General features: G+C 48.1%; 13 protein-coding genes across 13 annotated transcripts; 9 read left to right on the top strand and 4 right to left on the bottom strand.

The window, feature by feature from the left end:
• Nucleotides 1-632: 632 nt before the first annotated feature.
• On the top strand, nucleotides 633-2833 carry CANTADRAFT_94287 (protein kinase activating protein; the record flags this gene model as incomplete). Its single annotated transcript, XM_020211974.1, has 1 exon — nucleotides 633-2833. One exon carries the CDS (start codon nucleotides 633-635, stop codon nucleotides 2724-2726), a length of 2094 nt encoding a protein of 697 aa, XP_020066268.1. The 3' UTR covers nucleotides 2727-2833.
• Nucleotides 2834-3009: 176 nt separating this feature from the next.
• On the top strand, nucleotides 3010-4386 carry TEF1 (translation elongation factor EF-1 alpha; the record flags this gene model as incomplete). The annotated part of the gene is made up of 2 exons (XM_020209906.1): nucleotides 3010-3322; nucleotides 3383-4386. The coding sequence occupies 2 exons, from the start codon at nucleotides 3010-3012 to the stop codon at nucleotides 4384-4386; spliced, it is 1317 nt and encodes a 438-aa protein (XP_020066267.1).
• A 425-nt stretch (nucleotides 4387-4811) lies between these two features.
• CANTADRAFT_48284 (uncharacterized protein) lies at nucleotides 4812-6839 on the top strand (the record flags this gene model as incomplete). The annotated part of the gene is made up of 2 exons (XM_020209562.1): nucleotides 4812-5807; nucleotides 5847-6839. 2 exons carry the CDS (start codon nucleotides 4812-4814, stop codon nucleotides 6837-6839), a joined length of 1989 nt encoding a protein of 662 aa, XP_020066266.1.
• Nucleotides 6840-7874: 1035 nt separating this feature from the next.
• Nucleotides 7875-8600, top strand: CANTADRAFT_89034 (uncharacterized protein; the record flags this gene model as incomplete). The annotated part of the gene is made up of 1 exon (XM_020211523.1): nucleotides 7875-8600. The coding sequence occupies one exon, from the start codon at nucleotides 7875-7877 to the stop codon at nucleotides 8598-8600; it is 726 nt and encodes a 241-aa protein (XP_020066265.1).
• Nucleotides 8601-8831: 231 nt separating this feature from the next.
• Nucleotides 8832-9476, bottom strand: YPT72 (Rab family GTPase; the record flags this gene model as incomplete). Its single annotated transcript, XM_020209510.1, has 1 exon — nucleotides 8832-9476. One exon carries the CDS (start codon nucleotides 9474-9476, stop codon nucleotides 8832-8834), a length of 645 nt encoding a protein of 214 aa, XP_020066264.1.
• A 911-nt stretch (nucleotides 9477-10387) lies between these two features.
• On the top strand, nucleotides 10388-11317 carry CANTADRAFT_20678 (aldo/keto reductase family protein; the record flags this gene model as incomplete). The annotated part of the gene is made up of 1 exon (XM_020206605.1): nucleotides 10388-11317. The coding sequence occupies one exon, from the start codon at nucleotides 10388-10390 to the stop codon at nucleotides 11315-11317; it is 930 nt and encodes a 309-aa protein (XP_020066263.1).
• Nucleotides 11318-11444: 127 nt separating this feature from the next.
• CANTADRAFT_191096 (uncharacterized protein) lies at nucleotides 11445-12384 on the top strand. The gene has a single exon (XM_020206412.1). The coding sequence runs from the start codon at nucleotides 11572-11574 to the stop codon at nucleotides 12082-12084; it is 513 nt and encodes a 170-aa protein (XP_020066262.1). The 5' UTR covers nucleotides 11445-11571; the 3' UTR covers nucleotides 12085-12384.
• A 63-nt stretch (nucleotides 12385-12447) lies between these two features.
• On the top strand, nucleotides 12448-13747 carry CANTADRAFT_25381 (aldo/keto reductase family protein). Its single transcript, XM_020207403.1, has one exon. The coding sequence runs from the start codon at nucleotides 12491-12493 to the stop codon at nucleotides 13445-13447; it is 957 nt and encodes a 318-aa protein (XP_020066261.1). The 5' UTR covers nucleotides 12448-12490; the 3' UTR covers nucleotides 13448-13747.
• A 622-nt stretch (nucleotides 13748-14369) lies between these two features.
• On the top strand, nucleotides 14370-14978 carry PST2 (Pst2p; the record flags this gene model as incomplete). The annotated part of the gene is made up of 1 exon (XM_020211522.1): nucleotides 14370-14978. The coding sequence occupies one exon, from the start codon at nucleotides 14370-14372 to the stop codon at nucleotides 14976-14978; it is 609 nt and encodes a 202-aa protein (XP_020066260.1).
• Nucleotides 14979-15386: 408 nt separating this feature from the next.
• CANTADRAFT_20675 (nuclear transport factor 2 family protein) lies at nucleotides 15387-15872 on the bottom strand (the record flags this gene model as incomplete). The annotated part of the gene is made up of 1 exon (XM_020206604.1): nucleotides 15387-15872. One exon carries the CDS (start codon nucleotides 15870-15872, stop codon nucleotides 15387-15389), a length of 486 nt encoding a protein of 161 aa, XP_020066259.1.
• A 1528-nt stretch (nucleotides 15873-17400) lies between these two features.
• CANTADRAFT_20674 (uncharacterized protein) lies at nucleotides 17401-18723 on the top strand (the record flags this gene model as incomplete). Its single annotated transcript, XM_020206603.1, has 1 exon — nucleotides 17401-18723. One exon carries the CDS (start codon nucleotides 17401-17403, stop codon nucleotides 18721-18723), a length of 1323 nt encoding a protein of 440 aa, XP_020066258.1.
• A 261-nt stretch (nucleotides 18724-18984) lies between these two features.
• CANTADRAFT_5104 (uncharacterized protein) lies at nucleotides 18985-20238 on the bottom strand (the record flags this gene model as incomplete). Its single annotated transcript, XM_020209893.1, has 1 exon — nucleotides 18985-20238. The coding sequence occupies one exon, from the start codon at nucleotides 20236-20238 to the stop codon at nucleotides 18985-18987; it is 1254 nt and encodes a 417-aa protein (XP_020066257.1).
• A 1185-nt stretch (nucleotides 20239-21423) lies between these two features.
• Nucleotides 21424-22770, bottom strand: ERG9 (bifunctional farnesyl-diphosphate farnesyltransferase/squalene synthase; the record flags this gene model as incomplete). Its single annotated transcript, XM_020206602.1, has 1 exon — nucleotides 21424-22770. One exon carries the CDS (start codon nucleotides 22768-22770, stop codon nucleotides 21424-21426), a length of 1347 nt encoding a protein of 448 aa, XP_020066256.1.
• Between the last annotated feature and the right edge of the window lie 681 nt (nucleotides 22771-23451).

Genomic DNA, 23451 nt, shown 5'->3' with positions numbered 1-23451 from the left:
CCAACTGAGCCCTGCTGGGTGCTGTCCTGGACCTCCTTTTAAAGAGTGTGAAATTTCCTAGTCCAAAAGTAGAATTTGGTAAGTGTCTTATCTGGCTAACATAGGTAATCAGTAGTTAATTCGCTTCATAACAACCACTTTTATTCATTCTGGAAGTACTTAAGTCATTTCACAACAGTTGATAATATTCTATTCTGGAGCTAACATAACTTATTTCACCAATAGAGTTCTAATTTGACACAGGGCCATTCTTCTATTAATTAGCGTGAAACCTTCACAGGCCTGAATGAACCATTTTTGATTGAACAGTATATAATAGGAATGAAACTACCATAAATCATAAAATAATGTCCTCATCAAATTAATGAACCGATGATTAAGTGATCAGATAGAACATTAGCTGATAAACGCAAGCCTATAGAAATAGCTCTGGAAAAATCTCTACTACAAGTAATGCAATTTTGTTAAATAAATGAAATAATTGAAAGACTAATAAGATAGTTTCTTTCTGCCCCTTACTACTCTTCCTCTCCACCCCACGGCCGCTTATCTGGGTAGTAAATGCGGTCACGTGATATACCCTCCTAGATCCATCACTATCAAACCATTGCAGCTACTTCCCGTACCACAACATGCCCCAGACGAAACCGTTCGATGGTCTCCGCTTCTGCTGCACAGGCATCCTCTCGCACATCCGCGAGGACTTGGCTGAAAAGATCGAAACGCTTGGAGGCACCCATTACAGCGACTTGATGAGCGATGTCAACTACTTGATTGTGGGGGAAAGAGCCACTGCCAAGTACAATTTTTGCATCAAGAAGCGTCACGACATCAAATTCATAGTGGCAGATACGGTGTCGGAGGTGTATGACCTTTGGCTTAAGGGAGAAGACGAAGGATCAAAGAAACTTGACATCAACACCCATTTGATGCCTGTGTTCGATCACACCAACGTGTGTTTCTCCCGAATTGAGTTCAGCACGGGCGAGCTCAGGCTACTCTTTCGAAAGGACCTGTTCAGGTACAAAGCCTTGAAGAAAATGAGTCTCAATGTTGAAGACTACCTCACCACCAAGAACCTCATTGGCGTGATCAACAAGCACGGAGGTAAATGCACCGAGTCGTTGACTCTTGCCAACACCTGCGTGGTGACCACAGAGAAGGCAGGAAGGCGATACAATAAGGCCACTGAGTGGAAGAAGCCAGTAGTGCACCCTATATGGATTTTTGACTCGATAGTCCGAGGAGGTCTTCTCAACTACGACGAGTACAACCTCGGCAACGAATACAACGGATGCGATGTGTGGAACGAGGTGATCGACACCAGGACAAAGCCTGTAGTGGAGGAGCCACGGATCAAGCTACAGAAGAATACCGAGATCTGGAACTCTATTATGGAGAACAAACTGAAGAATAAGAGGGTGGTGCAAAACTCGGTCTGGGATGAAGAGGAGGAAGAGGAAGACAATTACGAGGTAGACAAACCGGGTGTGGAGGGCGACGTCGAATCCAAGACTCCAAAAGAGCAGGAAAACCAGTTATTTCTGGAGTTCAATTTCCTCCTTATTGGATTCAGCTCGCAAGAGGCCACCCTATTAACCAAAGTCATCAGCAACCACGGAGGAGATGTCACCAGCGACACTGGCGATGATAGCATAACACATGTGATGGTTCCAGCATCCAAAGGAACCCAGTCGTTTCTGATGCTCCGCATCCTCTCGCCCCCCATGAAGGCCAAGATCACCAATGGCGAGATAATAGCCGTCACCGAATGGTTTGTGGAACGGTCGATGTTCTACAACCGCACCAGCATAGACCGTTGGGGCCAGCCCATGAAGGGATTGGTGCCTTCGACCAGGAAGTTCAATGTGTGCATCACAGGCTTCACTGGCATCGAATTATTGCATGTGGAGAAGTTGATCCGCTACTTGAACTTCGAGTTCTGCGAGTCCTTAACTTCCAACAGGGACTTGTTGGTGGTCAACGTCAACTTGTTCAAAACGAGTTTGTCCAAGAACTCTCCCAAATTGTTGGAGTACAAGTACTCTGACATCACTGACTGTCCCACCTTCCAGCAGGGTGGGGCATCGGTGGCGGTGCTCTCTTCCAAAAACAAGATTAACGCCGCCAAAAAATGGCAGATTCCCGTGGTTTCCGTGGCATACTTGTGGGAGATCATGGAGCTCTCCTCAGGCAAGCCAAAGCAAGTCATGCCCAACATCATGGATTTGACGTGGTGCTTGTTTGCACCCAGAACCAGCCCTCGCGCCATGTCGTTGATGGAGTACAACAAGAACATGGACGCTGAGCCCACCAACGGACCCCAGCACGAGCACAGCGACTCTCCTAGCGACACCAGAGACTCTACCTCTAGCAAACGCTCTGACGACAGCGACAGTCTTCGGTTGCCGTCGCCTCGCAAGGCTGCAAAACGACAAAAGTATGGCCAGTTGGCAGGACTGAGAGAGGCGCTGTCCTTGACCAACAAGCTCCAACAAGCGCAGTACCAGGCGCAGGACGGCCCCGACGACTATCAAGACGAGGAACGCATGAACTTCGACGTCACCAACGACGATGACGATATCATCACCCAGGTTGGCTACCAAAATACAGAATCGGCGCGGAACGACCAGGAGTTGCTAAAGAAACTAGGAGACGACGGGTTGCGGGAGCAACCTGCTAGACGGCCTCGGGAGGTGAAAAAGCCGGCCAAGTACACTAAATAGCATCATAGCACCCAGCATACACAGCATCCCAGGATCCCAGTATCCCGTAGACACAGTAGTACTGTGAATGGAAGACACCCTTTGGTGCCTAGGGCTGCAGCCCTCACCCCTCGGCCATACCACGTGCTTACGTGACCACCGTCCCCCATTGCCGCCATCAGCCGCCCGAAAAAATTTTCAGCATCCCAGGCGGCGCCGACGCATTCCCTGGCGCTACATAAAAGTCGAATAACCGGCCCTTCTTCTTCTTTCCTCTTTTTTCTAATATAGTCTATCAATCAAAATGGGTAAGGAAAAGAATCACGTTAACGTCGTCGTCATTGGTCACGTCGACTCTGGTAAGTCTACCACCACCGGTCACTTGATCTACAAGTGTGGTGGTATTGACAAGAGAACTATCGAAAAGTTCGAAAAGGAAGCCGCTGAATTGGGTAAGGGTTCTTTCAAGTACGCTTGGGTTTTGGACAAACTTAAGGCTGAAAGAGAAAGAGGTATCACCATCGATATCGCTTTGTGGAAGTTCGAAACTCCAAAGTACCAAGTCACCGTTATCGATGCTCCAGGTCACAGAGATTTCATCAAGAACATGATCACTGGTACTTCCCAAGCTGACTGTGCTATCTTGATTATNGCTGGTGGTACCGGTGAATTCGAAGCTGGTATCTCCAAGGACGGTCAAACCAGAGAACACGCTTTGTTGGCTTACACCTTGGGTGTTAAGCAATTGATTGTTGCTGTCAACAAGATGGACTCCGTCAAGTGGGACAAGAACAGATTCGAAGAAATCATCAAGGAAACCTCTAACTTCGTCAAGAAGGTCGGTTACAACCCAAAGACTGTTCCATTCGTCCCAATCTCTGGTTGGAACGGTGACAACATGATTGAAGCCTCCACCAACTGTCCATGGTACAAGGGTTGGGAAAAGGAAACCAAGGCTGGTAAGTCCTCTGGTAAGACCTTGTTGGAAGCTATTGACGCTATCGAACCACCAACCAGACCAACCGACAAGCCATTGAGATTGCCATTGCAAGATGTCTACAAGATCGGTGGTATTGGTACTGTGCCAGTCGGTAGAGTTGAAACCGGTGTCATCAAGGCCGGTATGGTTGTTACCTTCGCCCCAGCTGGTGTTACCACTGAAGTCAAGTCCGTCGAAATGCACCACGAACAATTGGCTGAAGGTGTCCCAGGTGACAACGTTGGTTTCAACGTCAAGAACGTTTCCGTCAAGGAAATCAGAAGAGGTAACGTCTGTGGTGACTCCAAGCAAGACCCACCAAAGGGTGCTGAATCTTTCAACGCTCAAGTTATTGTCTTGAACCACCCAGGTCAAATCTCCTCCGGTTACTCTCCAGTTTTGGACTGTCACACCGCCCACATTGCCTGTAAGTTCGACACCTTGATCGAAAAGATCGACAGAAGAACTGGTAAGGTCATGGAAGCCAACCCTAAGTTCATCAAGTCTGGTGATGCTGCTATCGTCAAGATGGTCCCATCCAAGCCAATGTGTGTTGAAGCTTTCACTGACTACCCACCATTGGGTAGATTCGCTGTCAGAGACATGAGACAAACTGTCGCTGTCGGTGTTATCAAGTCTGTTGAAAAGTCCGACAAGGCTGGTAAGGTCACCAAGGCCGCCCAAAAGGCTGGTAAGAAGTAAGCTAACTGTTAGACAAAGCACTCTGCTGAGTTTGATTTTTAGTCACTTTAGTTGAATAAATTATGAATTTAAACTGTTGTAGTACTGTTCGGTTTTATCCACGGTAAAACTGGCCGCTAGAGTGAAAACGTTGCCATGTGTAGAAATGGCTCTATGCACGACTGGCACCGCCACCGCTCCTAACGACGCACGACGTCACACTCTATTATATTTACGAAATATACGACAAGCACCAACGATGTGGGGTTATAAGTATCGCAGTGGATCCGTTTTTTCCAGCCATCATGTTCAAGCGCAAGGACCTGAAGCAGGACCCCAGTTTCCCGCCCCCGTACGAGTCCTCGGGTGACGACAAGTACTACCTTAATGAAGCCAAAAACGAGAAAGACGTCATTGAGGGGCACATGCACGAAAAGCTGGGCAGCATGGCCTTCGTTGATATCCTCAATTCGGCACAGCCGACTGATTTCCTTGGAACGAAGTACACTAGAGCTGTCAAACAAACATCCTTGGACCACATTCCTGGTGTGCCCGACACCGTGGCCCACTTGAAGCTCCTCCGAGCGTTTGGCGAGCTCAAGCACGCAGTGGTAGGAACGGACCACGATCCCGACTACATTGTCAAGACCTGGCAGGTGTTTGTGACTCGTGCAGTCAAACGATTCGTGGTGTTTGTCAGTGGGTGCAAGTATACGTTATCACTCGACCCGTCGTACGAAAAGGACGAGCACAAGATCTTCACGGCGGGCGCCAAACGCAACCCCCGTTCCATAGCCATGTTGGACAGGGCGTTGCCCCCGTTGGACGTGTTGATGGTGTGGCACTCGTTCTTGCTCAACCCGCGTGCGTTCTACGACTGCTTTATCCGCAACCAGTTGCTCGAGTTCGCCAACTTTCCGTTCCCGTTGCGTAGAGTACACGAGCTGATCGATAACAACACCTTCTGGTACGATCCTGACGCCAAGTCCAGGAAGGCGTATGAGGCCATCGTGCGCGACGTATCCGCCGACGAGGACGACTGGTCGTACTCGTACGAGGACTTCTCGATGTACGAGCGGTTGGTCTCAGTATACTGCCCAGTGTGTGGCGATAAGATCTTGAAGGATATTCCCTACACCAATTCGGAGAAGGTGGGGTTCGCAGACGAGTCGTTCAGGTGGACCATCAACAGTGGCCACTGCACCTGCGAGTTCAGCCGGGTGATCACCCACGAAGAACTCCGCAAAAGACAGCTTTATGCAGACATCACCTCCGACACCGTCTTGCCCAATACCTACAGGTACTACTCCAGCGTGATCAGCCACAAATTCTTCAAGAATAGGCCCACGCTCGCTATCAGCGACATGGTCAAGAAAGCGCTTGTAAGCACCGACTCTGCTACGTTCAGAAAGTCTCTGTTGGCGGACTTAATCCAGATAGCAGTGGTCAAGTTCAAAAGGGGCGATCCGCTTTGGGTCAAGGCGCTTTTGCGTGGGTACTTGTCCATGAACTTGATTCATACTCTCGTGCCAAACGCCATCCAGATCTCAGAAGACTTGGTGGGGTGTGTGATGCGACAAGAGCGGTTTGTGGAAAAGATGAACGAAATCGACTGGCTCCACTCGTCGTTGATCCGCGAGAGCTTGTACGAATCTTCCATCAGATACTCCCGGTTCTTCAAGTTGTTGTCAAGTTACGATGACAAAAAAATGATGGTCCCCACATTGGACATAGACTTGATTTGGCACACCCACCAATTGTCTATGTTCTATTACTTCGGCGACTGTCGCAAGTCACGCAAGGGCTTCGTGATTGATCACGACGACAAGGTCGAGGAAAGCAGGTTGGACGAGGGCTTTGAAAGGACGGCCAAGGTGTACCGTGAAAAATTCAAACAAGAGTACTCCATATGCAAGTGTTGGTACTGTGTGGCCATCAGATCGTTGCCGCGGTCCAAACTAAGCAAGATCTTCGGTCGAAAGCTTCTGGCTGTGGAAGAAACCACAGCATTACGACAAACCACTGCCCATCGAACATTGGGGTTGACCCACGCCAGTCTTCACAATGCCATTACTCTACCCACAGATCTAGCCATGAAACGGGAGGCGGAGTTGCTGAAGAAGTATGGGGGGAAAAAGGTTCCCTGGAGAGATGACAGTCCAGCCAATATGTACAGCATGTACCCGATGTTATTTGTGGTTCCCCCAATGGCACCAATAGCCCTAGGGGATTGTTCGTTCTATGGTCAGACCTTGTGTTGCACGATTAGGGATTTTGGAAGCAACTGCCTGAACATGTGCTCGGGCATGCAGTTTGGACTGTGTGCCAGCAGTTTCTATTGCAGTAATGGTGGAGGCGGTAGCAATTTCTTTGGGAGTACTGGTGGAGCTGGTTGTGGAGGATCTGGAGGAGCTGGAGGAGCTGGTTGTGGAGGAGGTTGTGGAGGAGGAGGTTGTGGAGGCGGTGGAAACTAGGCCAGTGGTTGTCATTGCCAGTCAACAAGTACCAGGAACTTACAGCCTTATTCAGCACTGGCTTGAAACTATCTTTTTAGGTTGATGGTAGGCTACATCTAGTGGCCAGAACACGGGTCATGTGGCACTGGTCTTGATGGTTAAATATTCGGTCATAATATGAATAGATACTTACTATGCTTCATACACCAAAATACAAGTAATTTCTGGTTCACACATCGTATGCCGGTTGGGAACAAGAAAGTCACTAGAGCCGTTTGATTCAGTTATTAGGTGGATATGCTTCATTAGGGATAAATTACATATCAGTTGGTTAATAATCTGGAAAGGTACGAGTTTTTTGAAATAGATGGGAGATACCTTTCTATCTAAACACCGCTCAAATAGTACTACAGAATGATGTCAATAAATGTGAAACTTCATCTACAGATTCCGACCTATTGTCCTCCTTTTATCTTGCAATGAATCTCACTCAGGATACGAAATATTCTTGTTACTCTGATATAAGGATTAATGCTCCTGGCACTATTCAAACTCATAATTGTGTTTTAATTGATTCATATGTCTTAATCCTTTTTATTGTCCTTACAATCAAGTGTCTGTCCTCGCAATTGCACCAAATACGCAACACACTGTGATATCTAGACTATTAATAAAATTCACAATCCAATTTCTCAGGAAAAACCGCTAATTTAAAGAAAATCAACTAGTCACCCATCTCATATATTGCATAATTTTAAGCTATCATTCATGAATGTACGGTCTTCTCGAAATGATAAAACCCCAATTCATCCCTTCTAGCTGTCTTTCCGGCTTTACTGCCACGTTTTGGCACATCAATCTGGCGGGCTCCAAACAGTTCAGTTACGCGAATCTGCTCGCCCGAATTAGGAAATAGTTAAACGAGGCTGGAGTAACATGCAATAACATGTAACCGGGGAGGTGAGATTTACAGGTTGAGGACCCCAAAGCTACGGTCCCCGTTTCATATCTGTTGACTCCATCGACACCCTCCAGACTCTATTGGCTACCAGAATGGATCGTGGCGTACACTTAGGGGGCGGCGAACGCGACTACAACCATGCCACCGACTCGGAATACAAAAAACTCCGTGATGAGGCTGACCAGTTGTACAAAAAGAGGAACCAGTTGAGCCAAGAGTCCCAGCTGGCATTCAAGAGTGGCGATAAGCAACGAGCCCACGAGCTCAGCGAAAAGGCCAAGTCGGTTTTGGCCCAGGCTGAGCGTGCAAACCAACAGGCTGCCGAGTATGTGTTCAGAGAAAACAATGCTGATAGTGCTGCTGACGAAATCGATTTGCACGGGTTGTACGTCAAGGAAGCTGAGTTTATCTTGCAGAACCGGTTAGCGGCTGCCATCAGAACCAACCAGTCGCATTTACGTGTTATTGTGGGTAAGGGGTTGCACTCTCAGAACGGAATTGCCAAGTTGAAGCCAGCCATTGACCAGATGTGCGATGACTGCAACTTGAAGCACCGGATCGACCCCAAAAACACTGGGGTGATGATCATCGACTTGACCAACACCCAATCTAACCAGATTCCAAACCACTGGAACACCTCGGGGCCATCTGCTCCTCAGAAACCACAAGGTTACCAAGGTCAACAACAATACCAAGGAACAGGCCAACCCCAGTACTACCAACAACAACCCCAACACCAACAACAAGGTGTCCATACTGGAAATCCTATTGTCGACTTCTTGTTCAAGGCTGTTTGTGCTTGTATCAATTCTAAGTAAAGCATGCTTGAGTGTTGCCTGGCGAACGTGCCCGTGTCCAGGGTGGACCTACAATATGCTCCTCGGGCCATGGTTCGATTCTAAGTAATTATGTGTATTAGTATTAAAAAAAGAATTGTAATGTCATCAGTACGAAACCTAGGCATCGACTCGGGAAGTTCAACCTCCACCATTCAGAACATATCTGCCAAGTTGTCAATATGGTTGGTAAATAGCAGACGGACACACCGTCTAACAAGCACATCCACTTCCATTTCCTTCTAAATGGATGTTGATGGCGTCATTATAGTCATCGCTCACATCCCCACCGTTCACCTCGTTCAATTCTTCTTGTTGCAATGCCATCTTGGCAATCACTTCAAATGCAGCCTCGACGTTTATAGAGTCCTTTGCACTGGTCTCAAAAACAGGATAGTTCAACCCGCCAAATCCTTGGTTGGTGATATTGTTTAGCTTCTTGCTCAAGGACGGGATCTTTCTGGACTCTTCTATGTCGATCTTGTTACCAATGATGATGAACGGGAAATCCTGGGGGTTAGCCACGTTGGATTGGACAAGGAATTCGTCCTTCCACGAGGTCAAGTTGTTTAGGGACTTTTCGTTGGTCACATCGTAGCACAACACACAGCAATCAGCACCACGGTAGAAGGCAACCCCCAAACTCTGGAATCTTTCCTGTCCTGCCGTGTCCCAGATTTGTAATGTGACGACCTTGTTATCAACTGTGATTTCCTTGGTCAAGAAGTCGGCTCCGATGGTTGCTTTGTACTGGTGCAGAAACTTATTGTTGACGAATTGCTGCATCAAGGAGGTCTTCCCCACGCCCGAGTCACCGAGGATGATCACCTTTAAAAGAGTCTTTTTCCTAAGGGTCATGATTGATTGGTATTAGGATGGATGCTAGAGTTAGGCGGGATTATTTGTTCGGTTGGGTAGATGATTGTGGCACGTGACCCGTCTAGCGGCTCCAGCCGCGAGCGATAAGATGGCAGGATGCGAGTGTCGGTGATTGTTGGGATGGGGTCAAACAGGCATTAGTAACACATCCAGCATTATTAATCAGCTTTAAACAAGCTTCCTTGTTGAAAATCGATTAGTCATAGTAGGAAGCACATTTTCGCAGCCCAGAATATCGATTCCTTGGCCCGCCACACTATTATTGTATAATTCGTGAGCGTAAGCGAATCGGCAAGACCTGCTTGGGCCCTGTTTGATTTCCGAGGAATTTTCCAGCTATCGAACCCCTCAGCAACGGTTCTGAGACTGGCCAATAGGAGACTTCATCCAGATGGGTGGCAATGCCAAGTTTCATGCCATGAGTCATTGCGCTGGCACGGCTGTCACCGTTCCACCAAACCTCTACTGCAATACTCTGTCTGTACCATGTACAGGACCGTTTCAAGGTACTTGGGGCATGATAGACCCAATTAGGCGAAAGACCAAACTATTATCCTCATCAAGAACATTCTTACTCTGGTTATGGGTGGGGGAGAATGTGGGGACATCACGACAAATGCGATGGTTTTGCGCGCAACACTCAATTGCGGAGTATCCAGGATTCAATGGGCGTGGATCCACATGGCATTACTCATCGGAGGGACTTGTATAGCGTGCATGTATCTTGGATCTAGTGAATACGGCTGGCTTATAAGAGGAGATTCCGTCCTGCGCACTTTCCATAGCATTGAGCTAAGGTTTCTATATTCTTGACACCTAAGGACAAAAACCATAAATTACTTATCTTCAAAAGAAATCGCTACAAACTGTCCGAAGACCACCAGACAAACATGACGACCGAATTCACCACCTCCTTGCAATTGACACAACAAAGCAAGTACACGTTTAACAACGGTCTCCAGATCCCGGTCACTGCCTTTGGTGTGTGCGACATTCCGCCAAAAGATACCAAGCACCTAGTGTACGTAGCGTTGAAGGCCGGGTACCGTCACATCGACAGTGCTATGGGGTACCAGAACCAGAGAGAGACTGCCGAGGCGATCAGCCTCTTTTTGAGCGAAACTCCCGAGGTCGCCAGAAGTGACATATTCTTCACTACCAAGATCGATAACAACCTGCAAGGCTACGAGGAAACCAAACAGGCAGTGGAGAGCATTGCCCACGAGGTTAAGCAGCACATCGGGTACGTCGACTTGGTACTTCTCCATTCGCCCAAAACCTCCAAGGAAAAGAGATTGGGCACCTACAGAGCGTTACAAGAGTATGTGGGTGAAAATCCAACCTTGGAGATCAAGTCGCTCGGAGTGTCCAACTTCGGAGTGGCCCACTTGGAGGAGTTGCTTAGTTGGGATGGCCTCACAGTCAAGCCGGTGCTCGACCAGTTGGAATTGCACCCATGGTTGCCCCACATCGAATTGCGCGAGTATCTCAAGTCCAAGAACATCTTGGTGGAGGCATACTCGCCATTGACACAAGGAGTCAAGCTCAACGACCCGGAGTTGTTGGGGTTGGCTGCCAAGCACAACATCAACAAGGCAGAGATGTTGTTGAAGTGGTCTTTTTTGCAGGGGTTTATCGTGATTGCCAAGTCGGTCACCGAATCGCGAGTGGTGCAGAACTTAAACGTGTTGCCTGCCGACCTGTCCAGCGGACCTCTCGTCTTGGACGTGGCCATCTTGCAGGACCTCCACAAGCCCGATTCGTGCGAGGTGATGACCTGGGGCAATGTAGATCCCACCGAGTTTGTGGATGGGGAGTAGAGAGCTGGGACTGGATGTTGACCAGCAGGTGATGCCTGGACTAGGTTTATAGAGAATGGACGGTTTGGACTACTGCGGTGTAGGATCACTAGACATGATAGGAGAGTATGTCTGACAGTGCGATATCTGACATTGGGTGTGTCTGACAGGAGCTAAGTATGTCTGACAGGAGCTAAGTATGTCTGACAGGGGAGTGACGTATGTCTGACAGAAGCAGGTATTAGCTGGAAGTGTCTGCCTGACCACATAAATGGATGCCTACCTGGTGCAAGTATTCTCATGTATCCTTATTAATTCTCTTCCATTGTCGTATCCTGTGTATCGCCGATCGTGACAAACCGAGACCCTGGCCAGAGATCCGCACGGATCGTGCTATAATGGCCTCGGGCGATCAACGGATCAACCCCCGAGCCATTCCATTGGGTAGTTTGCAGCCAAATCACTCCTGCCAAGTCCGTCTTCTCGTAAATTCCCCGGAAGCGACGTGCACCAGGCGATCGGTGGCGGCGTGTCTGACAGCACGCCGTGCAGCTGTTGGGCCGCACGGTAGGTTGATTTGTCAGATTGCCCATCATCGCAAAGTGGGGCACGTCCAATGCTTACTAACACCGTTGGATGGCGGTAGTTTTGATGCGGATTTTACGGCAATAACTTGCCGCTTCGAACGTGCTGGAAAAATCGGGGTGCGATTGACGGTTTTCCGCGATCTTTTCCTGGCGAAAGATAACCCCGTTAGCCACCAAACGCCGGAGCTGGGGTTATCGTAAACGACCATGGGGTGAAGTGGCTGATTAGGGCACTTTGGCAGGCGGTGACTGGCAGGCCAATGGGCGCACGTTGTTCCACCAGTCACTGCCCTCCTGGGTCAGCCGTTTGTCTGCGCAATCTGGTAGCTTCCCCGGCACCTCATCCTGCTCTGACACTGGTGGCGGGCACCCACATGACGCCACTGTAAACAGCAAATCTGGTTGCTGCTCGCACAGACATTAACTGCAATCTTGCCCAGGTTGCCGAGGGGTCGCATCCGCACGGACATTCTGCACTTAGCAATTACTGTCTCCGAAATGACACTCCCCAACTTCCGGTTTTGTGTGGCACCCGCAACCTACACCATATAAAGGCAACCATTTCTCGTTTCATTTCATCAAGTGATTCTGCACCAATTGACCACCAATGTCTAACTTAACCACCTCCATTCAATTGACTCAAAAGAGCACCTACAAGCTCAACAACGGGCTCCACATCCCTGTGACCGCCTACGGTGTCTACACCATCCCTGCTGGTGACACCAAGGACCTCGTGTACTACGCGTTGGAACAAGGTTACCGTCACATCGACACAGCCGTCATCTACCACAACCAGAAGCAAACTGCCCAGGGTGTGGCTGCGTTCTTGAAGGACCACCCAGAGGTGTCCAGAAGCGACATCTACTTCACCACCAAGGTGTACAACTCCCAGCACGGTTACGAGGAGACCAAGGCTGCCGTCGAAGGCATTGCTGCCGACGTCAAGGAATACATCGACTACGTCGACTTGGTGCTCATCCACTCGCCAAAGTCCAACAAGGAGAAGAGATTGGCAACCTACAAGGCCTTGCAAGAGTACGTCCAGGACCCTTCCAACCCCACGTTGCACATCAAGTCGCTCGGTGTCTCCAACTACGGTATTTCGCACTTGGAGGAGTTGCTCAACTGGGAGGGCCTCTTGGTCAAGCCAGTCATCAACCAATTGGAATTGCACCCATGGTTGCCCCACTTGAAGTTGCGTGAATACCTTGTCAAGAACGACATCTTGATCGAAGCATACTCGCCTTTGACCCAGGGCTACAAGCTCGACGACCCAGAGTTGGTCGAGTTGTCCAAGAAGTTCGGCCTCAGCAAGGCTGAAATCTTGTTGAAGTGGTCTTTCTTGCAAGGATTCATTGTCATTGCCAAGTCCGTCAACAAGCCAAGAATCTCCGAGAACTTGAACATCTTGCCAAAGGGTAGCTCTGACGAATTGGACCAAACCACCCACCTTGGTGTCATTGACTTGGACCCAGAGATCTTGGCTGCTTTGGACAAGCCAGACTCCCACGAGGTTTTGACTTGGAACAACATCGATTGTACCGAGTATGTTGACCCACAGTAGACTTATAGAAATAAAAATGCAGGACACGATGTACAGAAGTAGAAAAGGGCACATTTGATGGTTAGAGTGATGTAAATGACTGCATGAGCACTCTGGGGTGCTGCTTCCAGCAAGATCCATGAGTAGAATGAATCACTCTAGAGTCTTCTTCCGCCATTGAATCACTCGTGGTGCTCAGATTACCCCCGTAGTTCCTCTATGAACCATTCTCCACATAAAGGCCCTTGCAAAGGTTTACGCAAATTAGTTCAGTCCCTTGATTCTGCCAAAAGTCAATTGTCTGACACATGCCGCGAATCTTTTCGCAACCCTGGTAGCAAATCTATCAGGGTCCTGTTAATCTACAAGGATGATCGATGGTTACCCTTCATCCAAACGCCAGCACAAAGCCTCCTGATGGCCTGAGTGTGGTGGAGCGTTCAGTCGTAAAGATTCCACGAAATGGCATCAGTTACTGGGAGTGGAGGGGCTTCACCTTCCACCAGTAACCAACAGTTTGCAGCCACAGCGAAGCCTCCAGTCAGCCCAGCACCAGCCAGGTCCAGTAATCGAACATATCGAGTGGAATGTGCCACCTCCCTGTGGCATTCGCTGTCCACAAACTGGACCCTGGCAGGACCCCTCAGTTTTCAGTTTAACAATAGTTCCCATTCCTGCATCATGCTCCGAAGCCCCAGAACCCCTTGAAGCAAGTGAGGGGGGCCACAGTGGATATAAGCCCATAAACAGACTACCCCAGCAGCCAGGACCCGGAAAATCCACTGTGGCCCCGCGCCACTGGCCCTGGCCCAGAATTGGTGGATGCATGCACCTTTACTCCACATTAATAATGAGTTCGTAATGGCCGTTTCTCGCTCACGGCTGGGTATATAAATGGCAGCTCTGCCACGCATTTGTAGGCATCCATCCAAAGCAATTGACCATGGCTCCCCCTCCAAGAACCGCTATTATCGTGTACTCATTGTACCACCACGTCGCCACCTTGGCCCAATCTGTCAAGTTGGGCATTGAGGCCGCTGGTGGACAGGCAGACTTGTTCCAAGTCCAAGAAACACTCAGCCCCGAGATTTTGACCAAATTGAAGGCTCCTGCTCCTCTCGACTTCCCTATTGCTACTGCAGAAACCTTGACCAAGTACGACACCTTCTTGTTCGGTGTTCCTACCAGATACGGTAACTTCCCTGCTCAGTGGAAGACTTTCTGGGACACCACCGGAGGCTTGTGGGCCTCTGGTGCCTTGAGAGGCAAGTACGCCGGTGTTTTCGTGTCCACAGGCACTTTGGGTGGTGGTCAGGAAGTGACTGTGCTTAACACTTTGTCTACATTGGCCCACCACGGTATCGTGTACGTGCCTTTGGGTTACGCCCACCCCAAGCAGACCACTTTTGACGAAATCCATGGAGGTTCTCCTTGGGGCGCTGGAACGTTCGCCGGAGGTGACGGTTCCAGAAAGGTGACCGATTTAGAGAAAGACATCGCCAAAACTCAGGGTGAAGAGTTTTTCAAGATCGTTACCAAGTTTAAGAATTAGTACGAATACAATTTTAGTGTGATACGACTGTAGAACCCACCGGCAGCTGGGATGTAATAATCAAATTCTAAGTCAAGGAGGAATTAGGTATTTGCTACTACTTCTGAAATTATGAGATTTGAACATTACTGGAATAAATCACGCTGGCAAACGTGGGGCATTGCTCAGTTGCGGCACTCTGAGGCGACAGTCGGCATGGCCTAAAAATCGGAAACAAAACGGTTAAATAGACACTAATCAATTCTGCCTATTCATACAGCTAGTTGCGAGAAGTAGCTAGGAGAAATGCCTTAAGGAAAGATGGCTGAAAAATAGACTATAATTGAGAGATCTTTTGAAGTACGGCTGAGTCTACGTGGATTCACAATTCGTTGATAAAATTTAAACATATTTCAAAGCCTTGGTTTTCTAGAACAAGGCAAGTGGGTTGGTGGCGTTGGCAGGAAGCGCTTGGATCACGTCCCAGTGCTCTTCCACGCAGGTACCGTTGAGTCTGTAGACGTCAACGAAGGCAGTCACGGGCGAGCCCTCCTCGGTGACCTTGTAGTGGACGTAGCCAACGTTGTTTTGGAAGCCGACGTTCACGAGCGTGATGGTAGAATCCTTGAAGATTCCTTCGAGGGCCTTCTGGGCGTTGTCTCTTCCACTATCGATGTACACGTTGTGTTGGATGTAGTCAGGAGAAACGAAGTTCAACAAAGCGGCTGTGGTGTTGCCCTCCACGTAGAAGGTGTTGACGAACTCGTAGAAGGCCAATCCCTGTTCCTCAGGCGACGACCATTGTGGTGGACAGTGTGGAGCATGGAACAAGTGCTTGTCGTCCTGGGACTCAGTGGGAGCAGCAGCGACGACGACAAGGGCACTTAAAGCGGCGATAGCAGTGGAAAATCTCATGGTTTGGATATTTGTCTAGTAGGTAGTTATTTGACTGGATGAAGAAGGCTCCAGGTGGAATGGTAGCTTCTTAAATAGTTCCAGTTCCAGTTTCACGTCCTCATGGCGATATACCTTTCCGTAGCGTTTCGGTCCAACCGACCATAGCTGCAAATATGTCATGGAGGCCGCGCTTACGTAAGGGGAAATTACTAAGATTACAAATGTTTCACACCCGCAACCATGGCCGTGCCATATGCAGCTAATACCGCCGATTCCGTGCCCAGCATGCCCAGGGGGCTTTTTTGGGGCAGAACCGCAATGCACAACCCCAGAATTCTTGGAAGTCGGCCAAAAATCGCCCGATTGGAACTCTCGTTGCCGTTCCTCAGCTGAGCCTCTTCACGATGACTACGGGGCTGGGGGCTGTCAAGTGCGTACTGACAAGCTTGGCCAGGGAATGCTTGTTTGCGATATGGTGCCAAGGGAGGCTGTCTTGTCCAAGGCATGACGGGATTGCGGTTTTGTTGTCATTGGTGGTTATTGCGAGGAACCTTGGTTGTAGCTCCAATTCTGGCATGTTGAATGCAACTTGGTGCCTGAACTCGCTTGAGTTGCACATTTGAGGGGAGAAGGATTTCAGACTGGATTTCTAGGGGTGGAGTTCGAACGTGAGATGGGCAAGTATAGGCGTGGTTGTGGTAGGCTGAGTCGCTCGTTGGGGCCACAACCAGACATTGGAAGTATGTACTGTGTGCATTATCCGTGGGGAATATGTGGTACCCTCAGAGGTACAAGGCAGGTTAGGGTGGATGGAAGAACAGATTTCAGTTGGGTTAAGCAGTCTAGATTCTGTCCTAAGAAGTATAGATTTCGTTGTTCTCAGATGGTTCATTCTTCCAATTAAGATCTCTCGAGATTATGAAGAGATTTTCTATTTCGTAGAGCGTACTTCGATGTGGATATACATACACCAGCCTGAACCTTTCTAGTGGTTGCGACTGTCTTCGTTGGGCAGGTAGCGAGATAAATGGCCTTGCTGTACTATCTCCTCATATCATAATTAATACTAGTGTGGGCCAATAGTGAGTACACAGATTATCATTAGACTTGAACCTTGAATTATGGCTTGTATCAGCAGCTCACCCGAGTGAAATTAGGTGAATTAGAAAGTGTTTCAAAACTGTTGGTGCAAGGAAACTATTACAAGAGGTATTTATTTCAGTTTCTCCTGAATTACAGTAAAGTGTCTTGCCGGAGAAGACAAATATACTTCTCAGCAATAGCCGTACCCGCTTATGGCCATTAGCAGCAATGCTTTGCTTCCAACTCCCAATAGCTCCGACAGGATCATTTTAAAATGCCCTGGCATAAATGCGCCGGGGACCTACTCAACTGGAGCATTTTGCATCTAGTTGCAATCCCAAGATGTCTGGTACGCGCACGACACCAAATTTTGAATATTCGTTGGTGAGACCAGACAACAAACCAAACCTATCTATCACCTCCACATCGCCCATCCCGATCTCCCTCTTTCCCACCCGCCAAGATGTCGAAGCAGTCGAAGCCAATAAGACAGGAGTATATAACCAAAATCAGATACACCAATAACCTTCCACCACCACCATTAAACCCTAAGTTCTTACAGTACAACCTCACGGAGAATGTCACCCCCAAGCAAGAAGCCGAGTATTTGATGTCGTCGTTATTCCGGAAGGAGAACTTCCGTGGTCTTATCGACAACGTCGACGAGGAGCTCGGAATGAACTTGAACTTGATAAACAATAGAGGTTTCCTTGATGACGGGAATGACAGTGTCATCTACAATATGGTCAAATCCGAGCAAGACGGCGTGAAATCGGAAAAGCCAGTCTCAGTAAAGCTTCACCCCAAAGATCGTATATTATTGAGGGACGCAGGTATAGGTAAGATCTCCAAATCTGAGCCTGGTGTGTCATTCTTGAGAAGAACAGAGTACATTGCCGATAAGGACCCAGTGAAAAACGCATCATCCACATTGGACCAAAACAATAAGAAGAGCACCGAAGAGAGACATGATGCTAACTCTCAATTGCAGGCTGTGGAGAGCAGTTTCGAAAAGGCACAAGAAACTTTAACCAATTTCGCCACATTGAAACACCCCAGAAAGAAGCACTTGACAGCTGTCGACGCTTGGCCATTATTACCAGATACATCCATGATGGACACTAAGTTCTTGACCGTGAAATTTATCGGGTCTGCATCTGTGGACCGTGAGACGGAGTTGGCCAGAAGACAAGAAGGCTCTAAATTCAACGAGAAGTTCCACCGTGACGCCTTAGAATCTGCTATCTTCAAGCCAATCACTTCTGCTGATGGTGAGTGGATAAGTTTGTATCAAGTTCGTGATCCAAAGAAGGCTAGTGAATTAAATGAAAAGTTACATTCTACGGAAAGAGAACGTCCCGTTAATTTGTTAGATGAAGACGACAATACTCTTGAAGAGTACAGATTCAAACACACCAAGAACTATGAAATGAATTTCCAAAGATTCACCAAGCCTAATGAAGAGCTTTCAATCAAATTCATCCCCGAAGAAGTTGAAGGAACCAAGAAGAGAAAGGTTGCATACTATTACCCTGTGACAGGTAGAATTGATTTAAAGAAGCACAGAGCATCCACAAATTCGGAAGTGAATAGATTCTTGAAGGATACCACTATCGATGCGATCAATTTCAAGTTAAGAGAACCAAATACCTCTGAACTTAAGAAGATGGATGCTATCAGATCAGAGTTCGATCCTATGGAGTACGAAGGTGAAGAAGAAGAGGAAGAGGAAGAAAAGGATATTGGTGATGAGTTTAATGAAGCTTCAAAATCATTGGAAGCATGATTGGTGGCCAATTCAATCGAAAGACTGGAATAAGACCATAGCAGCATCACATCAAGCATGTGAAACAGAATCTATGTACATAGTCTTATAATGTATCATTATGAAGTCCACGTAGATTAAATTACTGATGGTATATATTACCCTTTAAAGAATTAAACACAGATTATATAGATAAGAGCATTAATTAAGTGTGCATGAACGGGATGCTCAGAGTCCCTCCGTTACTATTTTTAATTGAATCGAATTGAATGATTGAAAGTTTTACACTATTATGCAATCACGCTTTTTCTTTGGTTCTTCCTTTGTTTCTCCTACCTCGACAGACTTATCACTGGACTTCTTACTTTTTGACTTGAGTCCCCGAAAAGTACTATCCTTTGTAGGTTTTGCCTTTGCTGCTGCTCTAGTTTCGGCCTTGTCGTATCTATCTTGAATAGTCTTCGCCATGGCCTGATCCTCTTCTTCCTGTAACTGCTTACTGAGTAAGAAATCGGCGTCTGCCTCATTATTATCGATGTCTTGATCAAGATCCAAAATTGGGATGAAATCACCATTGAAAAATAAGTCATCACTGCCTGTCACCGAATTCAAGGATTGCCAAACTATCTTGCTAGCTTTGTTTTCAAAAGCCGAGTCTGTTATTAATAAGTAAAATTCCTGGTTGTTCTTTTTGAAGAGGGTGTTGAAATGGTTATTTCTGAAGAATACCACAAACTCTTCGTTTAACAAGTCTAGGTTCAATCTTTTCAACCCGATTTTGGTGAGCTGTGTTTTATTTAAGTCTAACCATTTGTTAATCAATGTCTGGTTATGCAACAAAGTCTTCTTGGAATCCTGGCTGCGCAATTGCTCGTTTACATCTCCAGACTGTTCCAGCTCCAACAATAGGTAGTCTTGGACTTTGTCAAAGGTTTGTAACTGATTCAATATTTCGATCAACTTGCCGTAGTTGTCTTCGGCAGTGTCTTCACCTGTGGCGTTCCATTCGACCTGTTCGCTATCAATTTGGTTGAGGACCCAGCCATGTTTGATTTTCAAGTCAAATATTTCGAACAAGATACTTGCCATGTCAGTTCTGGCGAAGTTTCCATTGAGCAAGTTGGGATTCACCGACAATCCAGTGTGCAACAAAGGTAAGCTTTCTAAGAGCTGGTCGACCTCGTAATCGAACGACTTGTCCTCGTTGAAAACCAAGAGCATTTCGGCAATCTGGCCCAAGAGGGCATCGAGGTCGATACCTCCGTGCGCAGACCCGGAGGTCAACAACAAGTTTTTCAAGTCATTCAAGCTGTTGAACTTCTTCTGGTGCAAGGGGTCGAGGTTGTCGTCAGTCTGCAACACGTTGTTGTACTGTAACTCGTATTTAAGCAAAAGGGTGTTGACCAACGCGATCAATGGGCAGGGGCCGTTGAGCTCCTGCAACAAAATGGGGGTGATCAACTTGTGGTCGTCGTTGGACGAGTTGTAGTCCAAGGACCAGCGGATGGCTCTGATAGGGAATTGGGGAGATGCCATGGGGAGTGGAGTTGGGTGTGGGACGTTATACTATCGACTGTAAGTGGAGCCTATGGTAGTGCAAGGGACGTCAATGGCTGTCAATGGCTGTCAATCACTGGTCAGTGATCTAGCGACTATCTGGTCGATTGTCTGGCTGCTGGAATGGGGCTGGGGTGCCAATTGGTGGTGTGCTGACTAACGAGGATGGCGGTAGCGAGCGACTGTGTGGGCAAGTGTAGTGGGCAGTAGTGCTGACTAAGTGGTGGAAGGCGTGAATAACGGCTGGCAGCGAGTTCAATTTACCTGCAGCGATGGAGGCAACGGAGTGTTGTGACGGCGATGATGCAAGCCTCGATTTTTGGCTCCAGATTCGTATCGTCAGTTTATCGTCACGGTCGCAAAATCAGTGGTTAGTCGCACGCCAGTTGTGAGTTGATAGGAGTGGAGAGAGAACTGGCTGTGAACAGAGAGAAGATTGGGAATGAGACAAGAAGGAGGAGAGGAGAGGAGAGTAAAGCGGAGAGGAGAGGACGATGTAGACTTGCGCAGCGATATGGATGTTTGGGGGCAGGGTCTCCGAAGGCGTGACTGAAGATGAGAGACCTCGCTGGGCACCTCCACGCATATCCATAGACGATAATATCGTCTGCGCGCCACTGCCAAAATACATGTGGAGGTGAAACATTTAGGCTCTAGATTAGACATATATACGGCAGGCCTCGGAGTGGAATGGAGGTAAGGATGTTGAGGCCAGGATCCTAAAGAAGGTATAATGTCTTCAAGCTACAGCTACCAGAGTAGTGAAGGAATCCTGAAGCACTGCCGTAACCAGAAATTACCGAGGTGTAGGGCTTCTTGAAGAAGGTGTAATTCTTCGAATCCCATAAATTACTGCTAATTACTGGGAGGGTCCAGAGCAGTGGTGATTCCTGAAGATTTCTTGCTATCTTAGGTGCCTCTGATACGGTACGAAATTCTTATGAGCTTGCTAAGTTTACTGGTATTTCCTAGAGCAGAGTATGAATTCCTTGATTAAACCCAGAAATTATTGCTCCTGTGTTGGGAGTTCCCAGAGTGGTGTGGCTCTGAAACCCAAATACTATCCTACGTTCTCAATAAGCCCAAAACTAATCTAGTATATTGCTAAAGTAGATTTTATCTAAAGACAACGTCTCATGGCCAGGGCCGGACTTCTGTAAAGGGCTAAATAACCCAAACGTAGTATACAAGAACACTCAAGATGAGTGCCACCGTACCGTAGACGGTAAATCTGAAGCTGGAGATCTCTGCATCGATTCTCTTCTGCATGGCAGCGTCGATGTGACTTCTGGCATCGATGACCCGGTTGATGGCCTTCTTGGGTCTGGGCTCCCCGTTGGGGAGAGGGGTGGGGAACATGGTCTGGCAGACCTGGACGATTTCCGAGCACTTGATACCAATCTTCAAGTAGTTGGGGTCCTTAACCGAGGACTTGTGGTTGATTTCTTTGATGTATCTCAAGAAGATGTTGACCACACCTGGGAAGGTTCTGCTTTCCAAGATCAACGAGCAGGTCGTCCCCTTTCTCAACTTGACGTTTCCATGCAAGACTTTGGGGTTGTTGTAGACGAGTGCCAAGGTGGCAATAGCCATGACCTGGGGAATGGCACAGAAGTTGAACGACGATGGGTCGTTGACCAACGACAAATACTCCAACACGTCCTTGACGTGTCCAAGCGAGTTCAACACCAATTCGTTGATGCAACTCAAGCCTTGGAACTCGGATTCCGCTGATGTGTCCTTGTGGAATGAAGGTAACGAGTCGGTGTACTTAGACCAGATTTCCTTGGGCCAGAACGAACGTCCGTCCTCCAAGTCCTCGTGGTAGTCTCTGATAATATTGGTCTTTTGCAAGAACAAGCCCATGGATTCGGATCTTCTGAAGTCGTCCTCGGTAACGGTCTTGTCGGCGAAATCGGCATCCACAAGGAACTTGGTCAATCCTTCACCCACCAAGCCTGCGACGTAGTGACAGTACAAGTCAAAGTCCTTGACAGTCTGCACTCCACTGAGGTTGAAGTTCTCGTCCAAGATGTAGTCGGCCATACCGTTGCCCATTTTGTTCGTTATGTCCTTGATGATGGCCTTGTAGTGTGGTTTCAACTTGTGGTACTCGGTCAAAATGACGTCGAACTCGACCAACACGGCTCTGTCCTTCTCGTTGGGCCCGTTACCGTTGAAAGTCCAATCCTTGGACTCCAACTTGGAGTCGAAGTCGCGAAGCAAAGGGACCTTAACCGCTGGATCAATGGTCATATCGTCTTCGATGGTGTCCAATGCCCGCAACACCAAGTAGAACAACATGATGACGTTTCTCAACTCGGGGTTCAACTCCATGATCACGGCACAGAACGACCTGGAGGTCAATTTCAACAATTGATAACATCTTCTCAAGCTGGGGGCCTCTTTGGCGGCATTTCTGGGGTGCAACGACTTTCTGAAGTATAACAAACGGATTACGTCGGAGATCTCGCCAGGGTGTGTGAGCAATTGGATGACTTTGGACGACATGGTGGTCAAAGTGCCTGGTAGAAGTGAAGAAGAAGAAGGCTGTATAGTACCAGTGTCGTTCCCAACTAATTTTCACGTAAACGAGGATCACGTGTGCTGCACTATCGCGATTTGCGTGCGCCTGCCGTTCTGTGGACATGATTGGCGAGGCATCAGACGGACACCCGAGAGCAACGCCTGGGTCAAATTGCCGGGCCTTTAGGCGGCTTGCTGCATGGGCACATGCACTTCACCCGTCACTGCGGCTGTCAGTATTGTGGTAGGGATGTTTGTTGGGCCAGACGTTGATGTACACACGGCTGGCACTGGCAGGAAACGTACGCGTGGATTGGCAGATGCCACGCCGCCACCGGGAGGCAAATCGTCGCCAGTCCAAGACGGCGTCTGGCGAGCCGGGCGATCCAGCGATCTCTGGAAGGTGCCGCCAAAAACTGGCACTATTGTGTCAATTCAGGGGCAGCATTGTTGAGAGTGAAATGGTGGGGGGCGCGGTCGCGTGAGTGTGGGGGATTGCCAGGCAAATATCAAGCGGGAGACCATACAGTAATTGCAAGTAAAATGTGCGTCTCTACTAACTCCCATGATTGGGTGAGAGGTATTCAGTAACTCGTACTTCAGAATAATATTACGTGAGTTGATCGTAAAACAAATCATGCTCCATTAGCGTATATAGTCTAAGCA

This window comes from Suhomyces tanzawaensis (genome assembly GCF_001661415.1).
Source record: "Suhomyces tanzawaensis NRRL Y-17324 unplaced genomic scaffold CANTAscaffold_2, whole genome shotgun sequence".
Classification (NCBI taxonomy): domain Eukaryota; kingdom Fungi; phylum Ascomycota; class Pichiomycetes; order Serinales; family Debaryomycetaceae; genus Suhomyces; species Suhomyces tanzawaensis.
Note: the sequence above shows the minus strand (reverse complement) of the source record. Positions and strands in the feature narration are given on the sequence as shown.